The 20,519-nt window shown below is 42.8% G+C and overlaps 1 protein-coding gene and 1 long non-coding RNA gene across 2 annotated transcripts; one reads left to right on the forward strand and one right to left on the reverse strand.

Annotated features, from left to right (window-relative positions):
• Positions 1–551: 551 nt before the first annotated feature.
• Positions 552–4,408, reverse strand: LOC127297573 (serine carboxypeptidase-like 14). The gene is made up of 13 exons (XM_051327896.1): positions 4,120–4,408; positions 3,887–4,032; positions 3,573–3,778; positions 3,369–3,471; positions 3,229–3,266; positions 3,006–3,107; positions 2,800–2,880; positions 2,450–2,602; positions 1,797–1,868; positions 1,572–1,693; positions 1,255–1,368; positions 1,086–1,131; positions 552–900 (listed from the first exon to the last, which is right to left on the reverse strand). Exons 1-13 carry the CDS (start codon positions 4,281–4,283, stop codon positions 817–819), a joined length of 1,431 nt encoding a protein of 476 aa, XP_051183856.1. The 5' UTR covers positions 4,284–4,408; the 3' UTR covers positions 552–816.
• Positions 4,409–18,824: 14,416 nt separating this feature from the next.
• LOC127297572 (uncharacterized) lies at positions 18,825–20,415 on the forward strand. Its single transcript, XR_011744227.1, has 2 exons — positions 18,825–19,558; positions 20,093–20,415. It is a non-coding gene; the product is annotated as an uncharacterized lncRNA (long non-coding RNA).
• Positions 20,416–20,519: the final 104 nt, after the last annotated feature.

Consider the following 20,519-nt stretch of genomic DNA (forward strand, 5'->3'; position numbering starts at 1 on the left):
CAACCCCACACGTCGATAGTGAGGTGGATCTCCCTAGAGATTGGGTTGTGGCGGCTAGTGTTTTGACTGTGGGGAGCCGTTTTATACCGTGCGGTGAAAGCAAATGAACGACTGAGATTTGTTTTGAGGATTGATTCAACGCCTAGGAGCTCAAAACGTTGTGAGGAGCTCGTGAAGTTGCATCATATATACCCAGGGGAATACAAAAATCTAGGAAATTCCGACAATATTTCCTGGAGCCTCATGAAGCGGAAGCTTGAGCGGGGAGGCGTGTTCGGGCAGTGGCAGTGGAGTGGTGCGGAGCTAGCTGGCCGACGAGCAGTACCCAATTCATCGTCGGTTGCGCAAACCGTCCGGCAAAAAGAAGTGGCAAAATTAGAGCTGCTCAGAGGTGGTAATTGCAGTGGAACAATGCACACACCCCCTCTGAAGATACTGAGTCGGTGGAGGTCCATGGAACCAAAAGGCTCATTCGTTGACGATCCGGTCCTTCAAGATTATACACGGGAATGCCGAACCTTTTTTGGAGGAAAAAGGAAACGCTAAGCCTCGACAGGAATATTCAAGTCTCAATCACCAGGTAAACAAAAGTTTCAGTCATGGTGGCTAAAAATAAAATGAACTCTACTTACACCACTTAACAAAAAGCGGTTTATATTATATAGTATACTCCGATCCAAATACGTACCTCTAACACTCAAATGGGTACTACCATCGTACTTTCGGGTATTTACTCTTACAACATTCAGACATATTCAAGTACCACACTCATACACTTGGGTGCTCCAATACCTCTTACATTACTCAGATGCATCATCAAAGGGGCTCACCGGAAATCCAACGACTGAATATAGCGAGGCCTCTCTCTGGTTGGTACTCCGGCACACTGTGTCCACCACCCTATATTTGAATAAAGTGAGTGCCAGTGAAATCTACTTGCAAAATTTATATTCCACTAGATATAGAATTTTTATGTTTTCATTGTAAATTTATCAAATCAAATGTGAATATCATGCGGGGATATTTTTCTAGATAACACAATTTTTAGGTGTCACAGAAATGATTGTGGAGAGAGATATTATTACCTTCACGGTAGCAAACGTCAGGTTATTTTTGTATGTTATAGTGAATCTGCATATACATTATAATTGAAAATGTAAGTAAAATTATTTGCAGCAGCTAATATTTTCAAATAAAAATATAGAAACAAAGAATTGAAGTAATAATCAATGTGCCTTTCATACAAATCCATACCCAGCAGACTGTCCATCAAGATGCCAACCCCTCCATTCATCCAAAATGGGATAATTGAGTGATCTCACCCAAGATTCTGTACCCAGAAATGGTATAATGGCATCATGGTCTCCACTGTACATGGAAGGTAGATTAGAGGTTGGAAAAATTACATATTTCAGCTTGAAAGTTACCGAATGAAATGAGAGGATATGTTGATCAATTACACTACATATGTATTTCAATACAAATGTCACTTCAGAGATATTATGAAATGTTTGCAACCTAAAGTACACATTTGTTGTAACATAGAATTTTTTGACCTTGATAGTATTTACCTATATACCAAGACACGATAACCTTTTGATGTCATATTACGATGATACTTTAGGCTACTCTCTATGTCCGAAGAATAAGGCATATCATTTTCGTCGCACAACACCCATTCGTCCTTGCTCCCCTATGTTAATGGCATAGAGATGTATAAGTGGTGATTGGACATTTGGTCCAAATAGAATGTATGAAAAAGTCTTCTTGGAGGAAAACTTGTGTACTTAGTTTACCTTCTTGATCCCAAGGGATTCCCTAGTGATGTTGTTGTTTGACCAATAATATGAAAGGTATCCACCATAACTCTATACATGGAAAAATAAATCAGACATAATTAACAAACATCATATTTATTTGCAAGGCATATCAACATATTAGGTAATCTATATTAATTTTCCGTACTGGATCCGTTCCCGTATGTAAGGTGTTTTAGATTTCATTGAGAAGAGGATTACCAAGAATTACTACAATATTTGGTTTATATGATATCAAATAACAATTATCAGGTAGTGTTTTGGAAAAAAGGCATATTAACAAGGTAATTCTTTGTCAGTCTTGTCTTAAGGAAACTAATACGGCCTACAAATTGGGACGGAGGAAATTTGTATGGAGAAATATACAATATAAAATTAAATTGAAATTCTAGAAACTTACACAGAAAACAATAACACTCGTACACACTAATTTGGGGTATCATCTTTTTTTCCTAAACTCCCCTCTTCTAATTATTGTACTTCCTCCGATCCATATTACTTGCTACTAAAATGAATGTATCTACAATTAAAATGTGTCTACATACATCTATATTAGTATCAAGTAATATGAATCGGAGGGAGTACAAGGATATCATTTTTTTTATCAGTGGAGAAAATTAAGATGAACTTACTTGACAATCCAACGGAGCGCAAGTTGGTTGATGTTTTAGTACTCCAGTTTCCTCCTTCAAGATCTTTCTTTGTATGATCGGGTCATTTGGTCCAGAAGGCACATTATCACACTTTTTGTACAAAATGTGTGCATGTTCAATTTGGCCAAACAGCTGTGGGGAATATCAAATTAGTTGCTTCGGTAGCAATATCACATATTCAGATGTGAATGAGAATTATTTATGTATAAAATTAATTAATTGTTAGAGCAAGTCAAGGGAATGGCGAATTCGAAACCATATCGGTCATCTTTCACCAAATTTTATTCACAAATGTATACAGGGGGAAGTCCAAGTAGTTTTATCCTTACATCGTCAAACCTTTCCAAATCTCGAGCGCAAAGCGCGTTCATGGGGTTGGTATAATGCCCTTGACAGTTCTCCATTATCGACTTAAGAACATTCACATGAAATCAAATGGACACGGGATTAACGAACAAACCTGGTATAGGGAAATATATACGTAGTAGGTATATAGGCGATAGAGTACGAGCTGGAGTTGTGCCTAAGTAATCACCTCGTATAGTTGATCTGAAATTACTGCAACTCCATGCAGATATGGCACTTTCCATTCATAGAAATTGCCTTCACTTATAGCCGGATTGCCTACCAGATAACCCTGACAATATTTTGATCGTAACACGAGTAGTGGTCACATCAATTAATGTAATCTGTTGAGCTGTTTGCATCGTCAATACGAACAACTGAAATGGTTAGTTGTGTGAATACTGTGTAGGTACCTTCAGATTAACCGTTGGGGTTATTCCAGCTTCAATATCTGAAAAGAAACATTGTGTTGAAGTATGAATAGACAGGAGTAATGACGCCAACATCACCTTCCATGAGTCAATATACTACCAATAATTGACGATGGCTCCACCTTCTGAGATCTTCTGTGCGATGAGTGGAACGAATTTTCCCGCATGCGAGGCTCCTCCGACATAAAAAGGATTTGCGAGGTAATCTGGGTGCTCGGTGAACCACTGACCCGTAACAAAACAAAAAATAGAACATACAAATCGATCAGAGCTATATATTATCTTCTGTAGTAGTAGTATGACATATCAACTAAGCCTAACGTTACCTTGGTGAGGAACGTTTTAACCTGCAGTGAAGAAGAGACCTCTCCAACATCATATCCTTTGGGGTTTCGGGAGAATGAAAACCCGGCGCCGACGGGCGAATCGAGGAACAGAACGCTGGCAGCCTTAGTCCAGGAGTAGGGATGGTGGTGAAGGCGCGGCACGGTGGTCGTCTCATTGTAAGGCTCGAGGACGAACCTCAAGGGGCCTGCAGAGGAAGGAAACAGGAGATGGGTGTAAAGCCAAGGTGCAGGGTGTGACGACGATCGTATCGGCCTGCCGAAGGCTTGGGGCCGGGGATAATTGAACTGCTGACCCAGCTGTAACAGCAACGCCTGGAGCACGGTGCAGCGGTCGCCGCCGGGGAGCCAGAGTAGGAGCGGGTCGCGCCGTGGGTCGCCCTCCGACTCGATGAAGTAGTAGAACAGCTCGCCGCCGTTCTCCTCGTCCACGGTCACGTACCTGCCACAAGCAGGAGCTGGTGAGCGACCGCGAACGGCGGGATTGATCAACGAAGCTAGATGCGTTCGTGGCGTAGGTGGTACGTACCCAGTTTCCAGGCGGAACGGGAGCGCGCCGTCGAACCCTGGAAGGCTGTCGATGAGCGTCGGAGGCGCGTCCACGGCGGAGCGGCATGTGGCCAGACCGGAGAAGAAGCATATGAGGAAGAAGAGGAGCCGCCGGGGCCCAGAGGCATGCAGTTGCACCTCCATGCTTAATAATTAGCTAATTTCTCGAGACTGGAAGAACACATGCACGACACTTAGCTAATATCTCGAGACTATGTGGCACTGTGGCAGCTAGCTGCACTTGTACGGGCATCTCGTGGTTGCATTCATTCCTGGTAGCAACTTGTCAACCGAATCCACGTCCAAGTGATGTATAACAAGAAGCTGCATAGATAGAGCCTGCAGGAAACTGGAGTCATTTTGCGCTCCCGCGAGCGACGGGCGGGCGACCCCAACCCTAACTCCAGCCTCCCTCCTCCCATCTCCCCCCCGCCGCTGTCGCCGGGCAAAGCCCGTGCGGTATTGACGGCGGCGGCGGATCCCTGGATCCTGACCCTGTCCGTGAGGAGGCAGCGCGGGGCAAGTCCTTTATGGCGGTGGAGATCTGCAGCAGCAAACCAGCAGCTCCTTGCGCGGCGGGCCGGCGCGCCGCGGTCAGGCGGTTCCTCGTGGTGGAGGCGGCGGAGCTCGGCGGTGTTGCCCTCTTCCTCGCGGGTGATGGCAGAGGCGGCGCAACTTCTTCGGGCAGGGTCTTCTTAGGCTTCAGGGCGACACCATCGGGAGGTGTGGCGGCGTCGACTGCGACGGCTAGTGACGTCCGCGGGTGCGCGCCGTTGTCCTTGACCGCGTGGGTGGCGAGGTGGCGGTGCGTGGCACTCGTGGCTTGGTGGCTGCTCTAGCGACCACTAGCCAGATCCAAAGGTCCATTTATTTCCCTCTCTTGTTGGTTCTCTTCCCCACCAGTGTTGGTCGCCGGCTCTGCTCGTTGGAGTCGGGGACGGCTTGGGGGTGGTGGTGTGAGAATGTGATACGTCTCAAACGTATCTATAATTTCTTATGTTACATGATAGTTTTATGACAATACTCACATATTTTATATACACTTTATATCATTTATATGCATTTTCCGGCACTAACCTATTAACAAGATGCCGAAGCGCCAGTTCCTGTTTTCTGCTGTTTTTGGTTTCAGAAATCCTATACAGGAAATATTCTCGGAATTGGACGAAACGAAAGCCCAGGGTCTTATTTTTCCACGGAGCTTCCAGAATACCGAAGATGATACGAAGTGGGGCCACGGGGCGCCGACACCACAAGGCCGCGCGGCCAAGGGGGGGCCCGCGCCGCCCTATGGTGTGGGGCCCCCGTGCCTCCTCTGACTCTGCCCTTCCGCCTACTTATACTCTCCGTTGCGAAAACCCTATCACCGAGAGCCACGATACGAGAAAAGTTCTAGAGACGCCGTCACCGCCAATCCCATCTCGGGGGATTCAGGACATCGCCTCCGGCACCCTGCCGGAGAGGGGAATCTTCACCCGGAGGACTCTACATCACCATGATCGCCTCCGGACTGATGTGTGAGTAGTTCATCCTTGGACTATGGGTCCATAGCAGTAGCTAGATGGTTGTCTTCTCCTCATGTGCTATCATGTTTAGATCTTGTGAGCTACCTATCATGATCAAGATCATCTATTTGTAATGCTACATGTTGTGTTTGTTGGGATCCGATGAATATGGAATACTATGTCAAGTTGATTATCAATCTATCATATATGTGTTGTTTATGATCTTGCATGCTCTCCGTTGCTAGTAGAGGCTCTGGCCAAGTTGATACTTGTGACTCCAAGAGGGAGTATTTATGCTCGATAGTGGGTTCATGCCTCCATTGAATGCAGGACGGTGACGAAAGTTCTAAGGTTGTGGATGTGTTGTTGCCACTAGGGATAAAACATCGATGCTTTGTCTAAGGATATTTGTGTTGATTACATTACGCACCATACTTAATGCAATTGTCTGTTGTTTGCAACTTAATACTGGAAGGGGTGCGGATGCTAACCCGAAGGTGGACTTTTTAGGCATAGATGCATGCTGGATAGCGGTCTATGTAATTTGTCGTAATACCCTAAGTGAATCTCATATTAGTCATCATGATATGTATGTGCATTGTTATGCCCTCTCTATTTGTCAATTGCCCAACTGTAATTTGTTCACCCAACATGCTATTTATCTTATTGAAGAGACACCACTAGTGAACTGTGGACCCCGGTCCATTCTTTTACATCTGAATACAATCTACTACAATCATTGTCCTCTACTGTTCTTTGCAAACAAACATCATTTTCCACACCATACGATTAATCCTTTGTTTACAGGAAGCCGATGAGATTGACAACCTCACTGTTAAGTTGGGGCAAAGTATTTTGATTGTGTTGTGCAGGTTCCACGTTGGCGCCGGAATCCCTGGTGTTGCGCCGCACTACACTCCACCACCAACAACCTTCATGTGGCCTTCATCTCCTACTGGTTCGATAAACCTTGGTTTCTTACTGAGGGAAAACTTGCTGCTGTACTCATCATACCTTCCTCTTGGGGTTCCCAACGGACGAGTGCTTTACCGTCACAAGGAAGCTACTTTCTGGCGCCGTTGCAATCCCTGTCGCACGCCAGCAGCTCTTTTTCTGGCGCTGTTGCCGGGGAGATCAAGACACGCTGCAAGGGGAGTCTTCCACATCCAATCTCATTACTTTGTTATTGTCTTGCTTTACTTTATTTTATTTTCTGTTTTGTTTGTTTTCCTTATATCAAAATACAAAAAAAATAGTTACTCGCTTTACTTTATTTACTATCTTGTTTGCGTTCTTTATATCAAAAACAAACAAAAAAATTAGTTACTTGTTTTACTTTACTTTATTTAGTTTGCTTTATTTACTACTGTTAAAATGAATACTCCTGAGAACACCAAGTTGTGTGACTTTACTAGCACAAATAATAATGATTTCCTATGCACACCTATTGCTCCACCTGCTGCTACAGCAGAAATTTATGAAATTAAACCTGCTTTACTAAACCTTGTTATGAGAGAGCAATTTTTTGGTGTTACTTCTGATGATGTTGCTGCCAATCTTAATAATTTTGTTGAACTTTGTGAAATGCAAAAGTATAAGGATGTAGATGGTGACATTATAAAACTGAAATTGTTTCCTTTCTCCCTAAGAGGAAGAGCTAAAGATTGGTTGCTATCTTTGCCTAAAAATAGTATTGATTCATGGACTAAATGTAAGGATGCTTTCATTGGTAGATATTATCCTCCTGCTAAAATTATATCTTTGAGAAGTAGCATAATGAATTTTAAGCAATTGGATAATGAGCATGTTGCCCAAGCATGGGAAAGAATGAAATCTTTAGTAAAGAATTGCCCTACCCATGGACTGACTACTTGGATGATCATCCAAACCTTTTATGCAGGACTGAATTTTTCTTCAAGGACCAATTGGATTCAGCTGCTGGAGGTACTTTTATGTCCATCACTTTGTGTGCCGCAACAAAACTTCTTGATGATATGATGATCAATTACTTTGAATGGAAAACTGAAAGGACTCCACAATGTAAGAAGGTAAATTCTGTTGAAGAAAGCTCCTCCTTGAGTGATAAGATTGATGTTATTATGTCTATGCTTGTTAATGGTAGATCTAATGTTGATCCTAATAATGTTCCTTTAGCTTCATTGGTTGATCAAGAAGAGCATGTTGATGTGAACTTCATTAAAAATAATAATTTCAACAACAATGCTTATAGGAATAATTCTGGTAACAACAACTATATGCCATATCCTTCTAATAGTGGTAATTTTTATGGTAGATCCGTTTTGCCTAATGAGGAAAAGATGCTAGAAATTGAAAGAGCTACTAAGAGCTTTATGCAATCACAATATGAGCAAAATCAATTGTTTACTAAAACTATGAATGAACAATCTACCTTGTTGAAAAATATAGGGAATCAACTTGAAAATTTGAATATGGAAATTTCTGGTTTGCAAACTAAGCTTTCAAATGCTGAAAACCGAATCTCATACATGTCTGAGTCACAATCTTCTTTAATTAATAAAATGGCTGCTAAACCTGAGGATAATGATAACAAAATTATTACTACAGCAAACGCTATCCAAGTTTGAATTAATGAAAATATTAGATTGATGGCTGAATTGCATGCTAGGTGGGAAAAAGAAGAAAAATTAGCTAACGAGAATAATGTAGCTAAAGTTTGGACTATTACCACCACTAGTAATGTTGATGCTTCACATGTTGCTAAACCTTCTACTATCAATGGTAAAGTAATTGGTGTTGACAATGTTTCTACTCCTAATGCAAAGCGTGCAAAATTGCCTGAAACTGCTAAAACTGCTGAAACTGTTTGTGATAAAACTGCTGAAACTTTTCAGAATATTGGGAACAATGATCCCATTGCTTTAGATCATAATGGTTTAGATTTTGATGATTGTCACATCTCTGAAGTTATAAAGTTCTTGCAAAAACTTGCTAAAAGTCCTAATGCTAGTGCTATAAATTTGGCCTTTACAAAACATATTACAAATGCTCTCATTAAAGCTAGAGAAGAGAAATTAAAACTTGAAACTTCTATTCCTAGGAAGTTGGAAGATGGTTGGGAGCCCATCATTAAGATGAAGGTCAATGATTTTGATTGTAATGCTTTATGTGATCTTGGTGCAAGTATTTTTGTTATGCCTAAGAAACTCTATGATATGCTTGACTTGCCACCATTGAAAAATTATTATTTGGATGTTAATCTTGCTGATAATTCTATAAAGAAACCTTTGGGGAGGATTGATAATGTTCACATTACGGTTAACAATAACCTTGTCCCCGTTGATTTTGTTGTCTTGGATATTGAATGCAATGCATCTTGTCCCATTATTTTGGGAAGACCTTTTCTTCGAACTGTTGGTGCTATTATTGATATGAAGGAAGGGAATATTAAGTATCAATTTCCTCTTAAGAAAGGTATGGAACACTTCCCTAGAAAGAGAATGAAGTTACCTTTTGATTCTATTATTAGAACAAATTATGATGTTGATGCTTCATCTCTTGATAATACTTGATTTACACTTTCTGCGCCTAGCTGAAAGGCGTTAAAGAAAAGCGCTTATGGGAGACAATCCATTATTTTACTTCTGCAATTTTTGTTTTATATTTGAGTCTTGGAAGTTGTTACTACTATAGCAACCTCTCCTTATCTTTATTTTATTGCATTGTTGTGGCAAGTAAAGCCTTTGATAGTAGAGTTGATACTAGATTTGGATTTCTGCGCAGAAACAGATTTCTTGCTGTCACGAATTTGAGTAGATCTCTCTGTAGGTAACTCAGAAAAATCAGCGAAAAATCATGAATAATCCTCAGATATGTACGCAACTTTCATTCAATTTTAGCTTCTTCATCTGAGCATGTTAAGTGCCTCTAAATAATTTGTGTTTACGGACTGTTCTGTTTTGACATATTCTGCCTTTTATTTCACATTGCCTCTTTTGCTATGTTGGATGGATTTCTTTGTTCCATTAACTTTCAGTAGCTTTGGGAAATGTCCAGAAGTGTTAAGAATGATTATGTTACCTCTGAACATGTGAATTTTTGATTATGCACTAACCCTCTAATGAGTTTGTTTTGAGTTTGGTGTGGAGGAAGTTTTCAAGGGTCAAGAGAGGAGGATGATACAATATGATCAAGGAGAGTGAAAAGTCTAAGCTTGGGGATGCCCCCGTGGTTCATCCCTGCATATTTCAAGAAGACTCAAGCATCTAAGCTTGGGGATGCCCAAGGCATCCCCTTCTTAATCGACAACTTATCAGGTCACCTCTAGTGAAACTATATTTTTATTCCGTCACATCTTATGTGCTTTACTTGGAGCGTCTGTATGTTTTTATTTTTGTTTATGTTTGAATAAAATCGGATCCTAGCATTCTTTGTGTGGGAGAGAGACACGCTCCGCTCGTTCATATGAACACTGGTGTTCTTAGCTTTACTTTTAATGTTCATGGCGAAGGTTGAAAACTGCTTCGTTCATTGCTATTTGGTTGGAAACAGAAAATGCTTCATGTGGTAATTGGTATATTGTCTTGATTAATTTGATACTTGGCAATTGTTTTGCTCAAATTGATCATGTTTAAGCTCTTGCATCATGTAGATTGCACCTATTAGTGGAGAACTACTGTAGAGCTTGTTGAAATTTGGTTTGCATTATTGGTCTCTCTAAAAGTCTAGATATTTTCTGGTAAAGTGTTTGAACAACAAGGAAGACAGTGTAGAGTCTTATAATGCTTGCAATATGTTCTTATGTAAGTTTTGCTGTACCGGTTCATACTTGTGTTTTCTTCAAACAACCTTGCTAGCCAAAGCCTTGTATTGAGAGGGAATACTTCTCGTGCATCCAAAACCTTGAGCCAAAACCTATGCCATTTGTGTCCACCATACCTACCTACTATGTGGTATTTTTCTGCCATTCCAAAGTAAATTGCTTGAGTGCTACCTTTAAAATTTCATTCCTTGTCTTTGCAATATATAGCTCATGGGAAAATAGCCTTAAAAACTATTGTGGTGAAGAATATGTAGCTTATGTATCTTATTTCTTATAAGTTGCTTGTTGAGCGGTAACCATGTTTCTAGGGACGCCATCAACTATTACACCTTTGTTGAATATCATGTGAGTTGCTATGCATGTTTGTCTTGTCTGAAGTAAGGGTGATTTATCATGATTAAATGGTTTGAGTATGCATATTGTTAGAGAAGAACATTGGGCCGCTAACCAAAGCCATGAATCATGGTGGAAGTTTCAGTTTGGACATTAATCCTCAATCTCTTATGAGAATATTATCTGTTGTTGAATGCTTATGCATTAAAGAGGAGTCCATTATCTGTTTTCTATGTTGTCCCGGTATGGATGTCCTAAGTTGAGATCTATCAAAAACAAGAAATCAAATGCAATCTATCTCCTTGGACCTTTGTACAGGCGGCATAGAGGTACCCCTTTGTGACACTTGGTTGAAACATATGTAATGCAATGATAATCTATGGAAATCCAAGCTAATTAGGACAAGGTGCGAGCACTGTTGGTATTCTATGCATGAGGCTTGCAACTTATAGGATGTCTTATGCATAACACATATGAATTATTACTACCGTTGACAAAATTGTTTCTATGTTTTCAAAATAAAAAGCTCTAGCACAAAAATAGCAATCCATGCTTCCCTCTGCGAAGGGCCTTTCTTTTACTTTATGTTGAGTCAGTTTACCTACTTCTTTCTATCTTAGAAGCAAACACTTGTGTCAATTGTGTGCATTGATTCCTACATACTTGCTTATTTGCATTCATCATATTACTTTGTGTTGACAATTATCCATGAGATATACATGTTGAAGTTGAAAGCAACTGCTGAAACTTATATGTTCCTTTGTGTTACTTCAAAACTTTCTACTAAGAATTTATTGCTTTATGAGTTAACTTCTATGCAAGACTTATTGATGCCTGCCTTGAAAGTACTATTCATGAAAAGTCTTTGCTATATGATTCAGTTGTTTAGTCATTATCTTTACCATTGCTTCGAATCACTTCATTCATCTCATATGCTTTACAATAGTATTGATCAAGATTATGATAGTAGCATGTCACTTCAGAAATTATCCTTGTTATCGTTTACCTATTCGAGGGCGAGTAGGAACTAAGCTTGGGGATGCTTGATACGTCTCAAACGTATCTATAATTTCTTATGTTCCATGCTAGTTTTATGACAATACTCACATGTTTTATATACACTTTATATCATTTACATGCATTTTCCGGCACTAACTTATTAACAAGATGCCGAAGCGCCAGTTCCTGTTTTCTCTTGTTTTTGGTTTCATAAATCCTACACAGGAAATATTCTCGGAATTGGACGAAATGAAAGCAAGGGTCTTCTTTTTCCACGGAGCTTCCAGAAGACCGAAGAGGATACGAAGTGGGGCCACGGGGCGCTGACACCACAAGGCCATGCGGCCAAGGGGGGGCCCGTGCCGCCCTATGGTGTGGGGCCCCAGTGCCTCCTCCGACTCTGCCCTTCCGCCTACTTATACTCTCCGTCGCGAAAACCTTATCACCGAGAGCCACGATACGAGAAAAGTTCTAGAGACGCAGCCACCGCCAATCCCATCTCGGGGGATTCAGGAGATCGCCTCCGGCACCCTGCCGGAGAGGGGAATCATCACCCGGAGGACTCTACATCACCATGATCGCCTCCGGACTGATGTGTGAGTAGTTCAACCTTGGACTATGGGTCCATAGCAGTAGCTAGATGGTTGTCTTCTCCTTATGTGCTATCATGTTTAGATCTTGTGAGCTGCCTATCATGATCAAGATCATCTATTTGTAATGCTACATGTTGTGTTTGTTGGGATCCGATGAATATGGAATACTATGTCAGGTTGATTATCAATCAATCATATATGTGTTGTTTATGATCTTGCATTCTCTCCGTTGCTAGTAGAGGCTCTGGCCAAGTTGATACTTGTGACTCCAAGAGGGAGTATTTATGATCGATAGTGGGTCCATGCCTCCATTGAATCTGGGACAGTGACAGAAAGTTCTAAGGTTGTGGATGTGCTGTTGCCACTAGGGATAAACCATCGATGCTTTGTCTAAGGATATTTGTGTTGATTACATTACACACCATACTTAATGCAATTGTCTGTTGTTTGCAACTTAATACTGGAAGGGGTGCGGATGCTAACCCGAAGGTGGACTTTTTAGGCATAGATGCATGCTGGATAGCGGTCTATGTAATTTGTCGTAATGCCCTAAGTGAATCTCATATTAGTCATCATGATATGTATGTGCATTGTCATGCCCTCTCTATTTGTCAATTGCCCAACTCTAATTTGTTCACCCAACATGCTATTTATCTTATTGGAGAGACACCACTAGTGAACTGTGGACCTCGGTCCATTCTTTTACATCTGAATACAATCTACTGCAATCATTGTCCTCTACTGTTCTTTGCAAATAAACATCATTTTCCACACCATACGATTAATCCTTTGTTTACAGCAAGCCGGTGAGATTGACAACCTCACTGTTAAGTTGGGGCAAAGTATTTTGATTGTGTTGTGCAGGTTCCACGTTGGCGCCGGAATCCCTGGTGTTGCGCCGCACTACACTCCGCCACCAACAACCTTCACGTGGCCTTCATCTCCTACTGGTTCGATAAAACTTGGTTTCTTACTGAGGGAAAACTTGCTGTTGTACTCATCATACCTTCCTCTTGGGGTTCCCAACGGACGAGTGCTTTACCGTCACAAGGAAGCTACTTTCTGGCGCCGTTGCAATCCCTGTCGCACGCCAGCAGAATGCGACAGGGAGAAATCCCTGGCTAGCTGGACCCTCGGTGGCGGTGGCGACTGACGAGGGAACACCTCGACAATGCCTACGTATTGTAGACTAGGGTTTCGGGAGAGAGCGACGATGGAGATTCCGGGGTCGAGATTAGGCACACGACGTACCCAGCTTCGGGTCCCCTCGGTGGAGGATCCCTACGTGCTGCTAGCAATCCAGTATAATATCATATGTATGTTTACAGGGTGCCGCCGTAGGCGGAGATGTGTTGTCTCTCTATGTCTATATGTTGGCCTCTTTATTTCGGGTGCCCTGGCTAGCTTTATATATGCAACCAGCCTAGGGTTTTACAAGAGTCCTAGTCGACTACTTCTTCGGGTTGCCTTGTTGGGCCTTCTCTCCATATTGGGCCGAGCCAATCCAGGTATACTAATAATGGGTACCCGAAGGGTATGCCCATGTCAGTAGCCCCCGAGTTTATAGGGAAGTCGAAGACTTGCGTAGAAACTCCAAGCATAACCATCTCCGAAGTCGAAGAAAATACAAGGCGAGGTCCATGTTGTAGATTCATGTGTAGCGTAGATGATGTCGACGATTCTCGAAATTATTTTCCTATCGGGTGCGCGACAGCGCTCCCGATGGGAGTAGCCCCCGAGGCTACAGCCAAGTGTTTGCACTTGGGTGTAGGCTCAACTTGCTTTTAATTGACACCACAACTTTTCCTCTTTCTTGTATCTTATCGGGAGGGTGAACAATACTCTTGATAAGAGTAGCCCCCGAGCCTATGGGCAAGTGCTTGCACCTGGGCATAGGCTCAAGTTGTACTACTCAATAAAGAACTTGGCGCAGCCCCTCTTTTTATCGACTCCAAGCCGTTGCTATTTTTATTTGACATCCATATCTATATTGTACAGGGATAATGGTAGTTGGGGCTAGTTCATCTGACGGATCAGGTACTAGTTAACTGCTCTAGTGGCAATCCGCAAAAACCTACTTCAAGATCACGTCCCCGGACATGATCTCGGGATACTGGTGTAAACTCGACAGGTGCCGCTTAAGGTCTTACCATTCTGTCGAGTCCCAGTCATGTTTTATCGGGTCCACAGCGCGTCCGCTGGGATATTTCTTCACATCTGTTGATGTGGAAAAAAAGTAGCAGAGCGCAGTCTTTGGCGATGCCACGCCACACAGGACGGACCCGGGGTCTTACCTTCGCAGAGTTTTGCGGCATTCAGAGATTGTTCGCGACTTTGGCGCTCTGAGAATATTTTGTCAAGTGCTTTGTTCGGCTAATGCAATGACCCATTTTGCGGGTTCTTCTATTTTTCTCTCGGGCTTGATGAGACAGCCGAATATATTGGTTATTCTATATTGTCGGGTACATCACCGATGCTCTTGCTCGGAACAAATGACGAGTCAATAGACCCGAAGATTTGCCTGTCCTCTTTTTTTTTTTTTTTGGATCCTCCTGGATGATAATTTCGTCGAGTTTCTCCTTCAGGAAAATTTCTTCGGGTCCTCCCTAATTCTTCGGGTCCTTCCTAATTCTTCGGGTCCTCTTTAAGGACAATTCTTCGGGACCTCTTTGGGGAAAATTCTTCGGGACCTCCTTGCAGATAATTTGTCGGGACCTCCTTGCAGATAATTTGTCGGGACCTCCTTGCAGATAATTTGTCGGGACCTCCTAGGAGATAATTTGTCGGGACCTCCTAGGAGATAATTCTTCGGGTTCTCCTTGAATAAAATTTCATCGGGTTCATCCTTGAAGAAGATTTCATCGGGTACTCTTTTGAATTTGTCGGGTTCTCTCTTGAAGACAATTTTTCGGGTACTCTTTTGATTTCGTCGGGTTCCTCCCTGAAGAAGATTTCGTCGGGTGCCTTTTTGAATTCGTCGGGTTCCTCTTTGAAGAAGATTCTTCGGGTACTCCTTGAGGATAATTTGTCGGGACCTTTTTGAGGATAATTTTTCGGGTCCTGTTCTTTCTTGAAGACAATTTCGTCGAGTTCTCCCTGTATACAATTTCTTCGGGTTCCCTCTTATATACTTTGAATTTTGCTTTCTCCTGCACAAATAGAAAAACTTTTTCTATCTTTTCCTTGACTCTCTTTTTTCGCATGCGATGTCAGATGCTCGGATTCAATGATATGTAAAATGAATATATGCCGCACAGCCCCTGAGTGTTGGGTGTGACGAAAGTAAACGATAATCAACTTTGTGCAAAATAAAAGATCACTTAGCTTTTTGGACACGACGAAGTCGATGCATGATGAAGTCTTCGAGTGTAGATAAGAAATCTAGCCAAAGTAGAAAACACCAAATAACAAAAGTGGATGCCGCGAAATTGTTGATGAAGAAATAGCCGAGCCTCCGAGCGTTGCTGAGGTGATGTCATGATTGTTGTGTCGCAGTCGTGACCTGAGGTGAAATCATGGTCGAGCCCCCGAGTGTTAGCCATGATGTCGAAATAAGTTTGACAGAGTCGCGGCGTCATATAAGGTGAAGCCATTTAAGATGAAGCCATTGTCAATAATATAATATGAGTCCCTGAAGATGAATCCAGGATGAAGTACTTGAGATGAACCCATATTGAGGATTATGCCATTAAATATAGAGCATATATTGAGGATGAATCCGCCCATATCGTAGAGGAAATTGTCTCGAAGAAAATATATCCAGCAATAGCCGTAGAAGATGAATCCATTGACCCGAAGAATTTAGTAATAACCATAGAAGATGAATCCGCTGATATCACAGAGGATGAATCCATTGACCCGAAGAATCCAGTAATAACCATAGAAGATGAATCCGTTGATATTATATAGGATGAATCCATTGACCCGAAGAAAAATAGTTCCAGTAATATCCATAAAAGATGAATCCATTGACCCGGAAACGCATCGGGTAATATTATATTAGAAGAAGCCAATGGTAATTTTATAAGAGGAATCCGAATAAGACAAATCCAGTAAGCCGAAGAATATAAATCCATTGAGCCGAAGATAAATTCGCTAAGCCGAAGAAAAATAAATCCAATGAGCCGAGGAAGATGTATCCAGAGCCAAAGAAGATATATCCACTGAGCCGAAGAATGATATATTTCACTGAGCCGAAGAATGATATATTCCCGAGAAGATAATTCCATTAAGCCGAAGAAAAGAAATTCGCCAAGTAACCGAGTATATTTGTGGTAACGAAAGTAATGGCGCAGCCCCAGTGTTTGGGTGAATTTGCTGTAATAATGTAATGGCGCAGCCCCGAGTATTCGGGTGTGGCGAAAATAAATCATAATTAACTATTGGAAAAGGAATACTTAGCTTTATTGTTGGATGCAGCAGAGTCGAAGTGGAAATAGGTCGTCCGGCAGACGGAGTCGATGAAGCGGACGTAGCCGAAGAACTAGAGCCATGCTGCGTTTAGCCAAAAATATTCGACACGGTGGAAGTAGTCGGCACGAAGGAGATAATCGCTGAGTTCGCGGCGGGAGAGCCCCCGAGCGTGGCGACGTCAGACGCGTAATGGCGAACATGGCCGACCCAGTGAAATAGCCGATTTTACGATCTGCAGTTATATTACGGCGCAAAAAACTGCACGCAAATAATAGTACGGGCCGAAAATATTTGGCCAAATAACCAAGTAAATTTCACGTAATTGAAAATATAGCACCTGATCCTTGTATCGGGTGGTGAAATTGCGACATAGTGAAAAGAGTCATGTATTCCGTGCTTCGTGGTCGTCGGTCTTCTTCAAATCCGATATTAGTCCTTTACCTCAATGGAACATGCAATATATGATAACCATGCCCGTGCGTGGAGGGTTAGATAGCAATTAATGCGGAAATAATCAATGAGAAAGAATATAAAATTAAATAAGATAAAAAATTCAGCCAAGGGCCAATCTGTGTGGTAACTTTCAATGATGGATGAAGCCTCGTGTGTGTCCTTGTCGGATAGAATTAGAATTCACCGGATGCGTGCAAAGGCTGGTGGCATACTGCCGTACATACTGCATGCCACCAGGTTCCTGATCGATTTTCTCCATGCGTTGACCAATGTTGCTGCTTGTCGTTGCTTGATCTAGAAAAATCCTACCGTCAGCGACGCGCGTGTGCTGATGAGCTGATCAGTCGTCGCCAGTTTTTCGCGAGTCTCTGTTCTTTATGTTGTTGACGATGATGATGGATCTCGCCCGGATAACAAAATCCAACCGCCGCGATTCCCACAGACGGCGCCAATTGACGAGGGAACACCTCGACAATGCCTACGTATTGTAGACTAGGGTTTCGGGAGAGAGCGACGATGGAGATTCCGGGGTCGAGATTAGGCACACGACGTACCCAGCTTCGGGTCCCCTCGGTGGAGGATCCCTACGTGCTGCTAGCAATCCAGTATAATATCATATGTATGTTTACAGGGTGCCGCCGTAGGCGGAGATGTGTTGTCTCTCTATGTCTATATGTTGGCCTCTTTATTTCGGGTGCCCTGGCTAGCTTTATATATGCAACCAGCCTAGGGTTTTACAAGAGTCCTAGTCGACTACTTCTTCGGGTTGCCTTGTTGGGCCTTCTCTCCATATTGGGCCGAGCCAATCCAGGTATACTAATAATGGGTACCCGAAGGGTATGCCCATGTCAGCGACGCCCCTTGGCACCGTGCATCCTCTTGAGGCGCTGCTGCTGAGGTCCCGTTTCTCCTCACCCCGGCCATGCTCCCGGGTGAAAACCTACAATCCTATGGATTGGGTGACGACGGCACCATGTGCGTCGCTTCCTCCTTGGGGGCGTCGCTTCCGACGGTTCGGCATCCTTCCACTAGTAGAGAACAGACCTTTTGTCCAGCACCCCTAGGAGCAATAGTCCCGGTTTTAAAGCAAACCGGGACCAATGGGGGGCATTGGTCCCGGTTCGTTCCACGCGGGGCGACCCCACCCTTTGGTCCAGTTCGTTTGGGGTCTTTGGTCCTGGTTTGTAATACAAACCGGTTACAAACCGGGACCAAGTCCCCATCTGCCTACATATACCTTGCCCCTGCCTAAGTGTGAGCCACAATTAGCCATTTTTCCACTTCTTATCACAAGAGGGGTGTTGTTGCTTTGCTCTCTTAACATGCACAAAAGGTGTTCGATGAAATGCTCCATCGAGGTAAACAACTTTATCCTTTCATATGTCATTGATAAAATGCATGTGCATATATATATATATATATATATATATATATATATATATATATATGCAAAATAGTGGGCTACCATGGGGGCTAGCTACGCACCCACGATTGGCCATTGGATCACGCTATAGGGCATTTCGCACCGCACATCGACTTAACGGCCGTCAGTCGATTACTCCGTATTTTTCTCTCTCCGTCCCACCACCCACCGAGCCCACCACAAACGCGGGCGCTCCTCTCTCTCACCTCACCCGACCCCCACCACAAATGCCACCAGTCCACCACTCGCCCCTCTTCCTCCTGGACAACAGCAAGGCGGCCTGCCCCGGCGAACAAGCGAGCTGCCCCAGGTCCCTGCAACCGCTCTGGCCGGACCATGGCACTGCTGTGGCGCCGCGTGGTGGATCCCCTGGATTTCCCCATGACGCCACCATCTCTATCAACTACTTCCATCTCTCCCAATCCTTAATTGTTATTTTTTCTAGATCTTGTACTGTCCGTGGTGTGAATCCACATGTGAAAGATATTTATGATCTTTGGATGGTAATGGGATTTTCAGGATGTACTTGATGTTCAAGATTCATGCTCCCCTCCGTATCATGTTTCTTCTCATCCTCTCTTCTTTTCTGATTTTTTTACTGCACGGATGTTCTTGAGCAGAGAAATTACTTCTAAAATTTCGGACGAGTTGTCTGCCTATCTCCATCGATGCCATTCAGGTTTCAATTTCTTGTTCTATTGATTTTCAATAAATTTCTAGCCCACGCACCAAATTTAGGTGGTACAAATATTAGGCTGAATTGGTGTCTCCGTTTGGTGTCTAGTTCCCTGCCAGTAATCTTCCCCGGCGAGCCGCCCTGCTCCTCCCCTGGCATGCTGCCGGTATTGCTCGATTCGCTGCTCGTTTTGCTGCTCGGTTCGCTGCTCGATTTTCTACCGGTAATCCTCTTCTCCAGATCGGGAGGAGCACAGATGCAGCGGCAAAACGTCATGTGCTCCTGCCAAAACAATTTTCTTCAACTTGCCCCTCTGATTCTCTCTAATAATTTGTTGATATGTGTTCGTCTGAATGCGTTGCCTTTGTTGCATCTGGATTTGCTTCCTCTTTTTTTTTCCGATCTGGATTGATTTTGCTTCAACGTTTCATTGAACCAGGTGTTTTACTACATATATAGTGTGCCTCCCGATCCAGATACAATTTGTTTATTTGTTATAATCTTTCATTTTCCATGCATTCAGTGGCACTGCTACACTTTTTCTCTTCCATGTATGCATTCAGACGTACAATTTGGTCGCCTTTCAATTTTTGGAGATGAATATTTGGCTAGTGAAAAACACAAATTACATTGATATTAAGGAGAGCTGAAGATTTTCCAGTTTCAAAGCTGATTTTTAATTCATCTTAGATGTATTTAGTTGGACTATAATAATGAAGTGAATTGCTGTTGTTACGATTCTTTTCTTTGTTGACAGATGAAAAATATCATCTCTGCCTCCGGCTTCAACTATCTCGTGTCGGCAGTGTTGATGTCAACCTTGCACGCCTATGGGTTGACGCACCACTCCTCCGAGTCGGCCAGGGTGACAGTGCCGCCAGCGCAGTCGAGCTCGCACAATGTTATTGTTGCTGGACAGGAACAGAACGCGTAGCAGTATCAGATTGAACCATGGGTTTCTATTGATGTTCTTCCAGGTCCTCATCCTAAAGAAAACCTGACAAGAAAACCTTGTAAAACCCCCATCCCCCCTTCGTGTAAAACACTAGGGAAAATCAATGTAAATTCCGTTTCTGCTCAGTTTGATCCCTCACCTTGTTTCTGCAAATTGTTTGTTTGTATTTCTGACGGAAGTATGTCCCGATTCAGATGTACAATGGGCTACCTTTCCACTGGAATTTCTA

Source organism: Lolium perenne, chromosome 4, assembly GCF_019359855.2.
Source record: "Lolium perenne isolate Kyuss_39 chromosome 4, Kyuss_2.0, whole genome shotgun sequence".
Taxonomy (NCBI): Eukaryota; Viridiplantae; Streptophyta; class Magnoliopsida; order Poales; family Poaceae; genus Lolium; species Lolium perenne.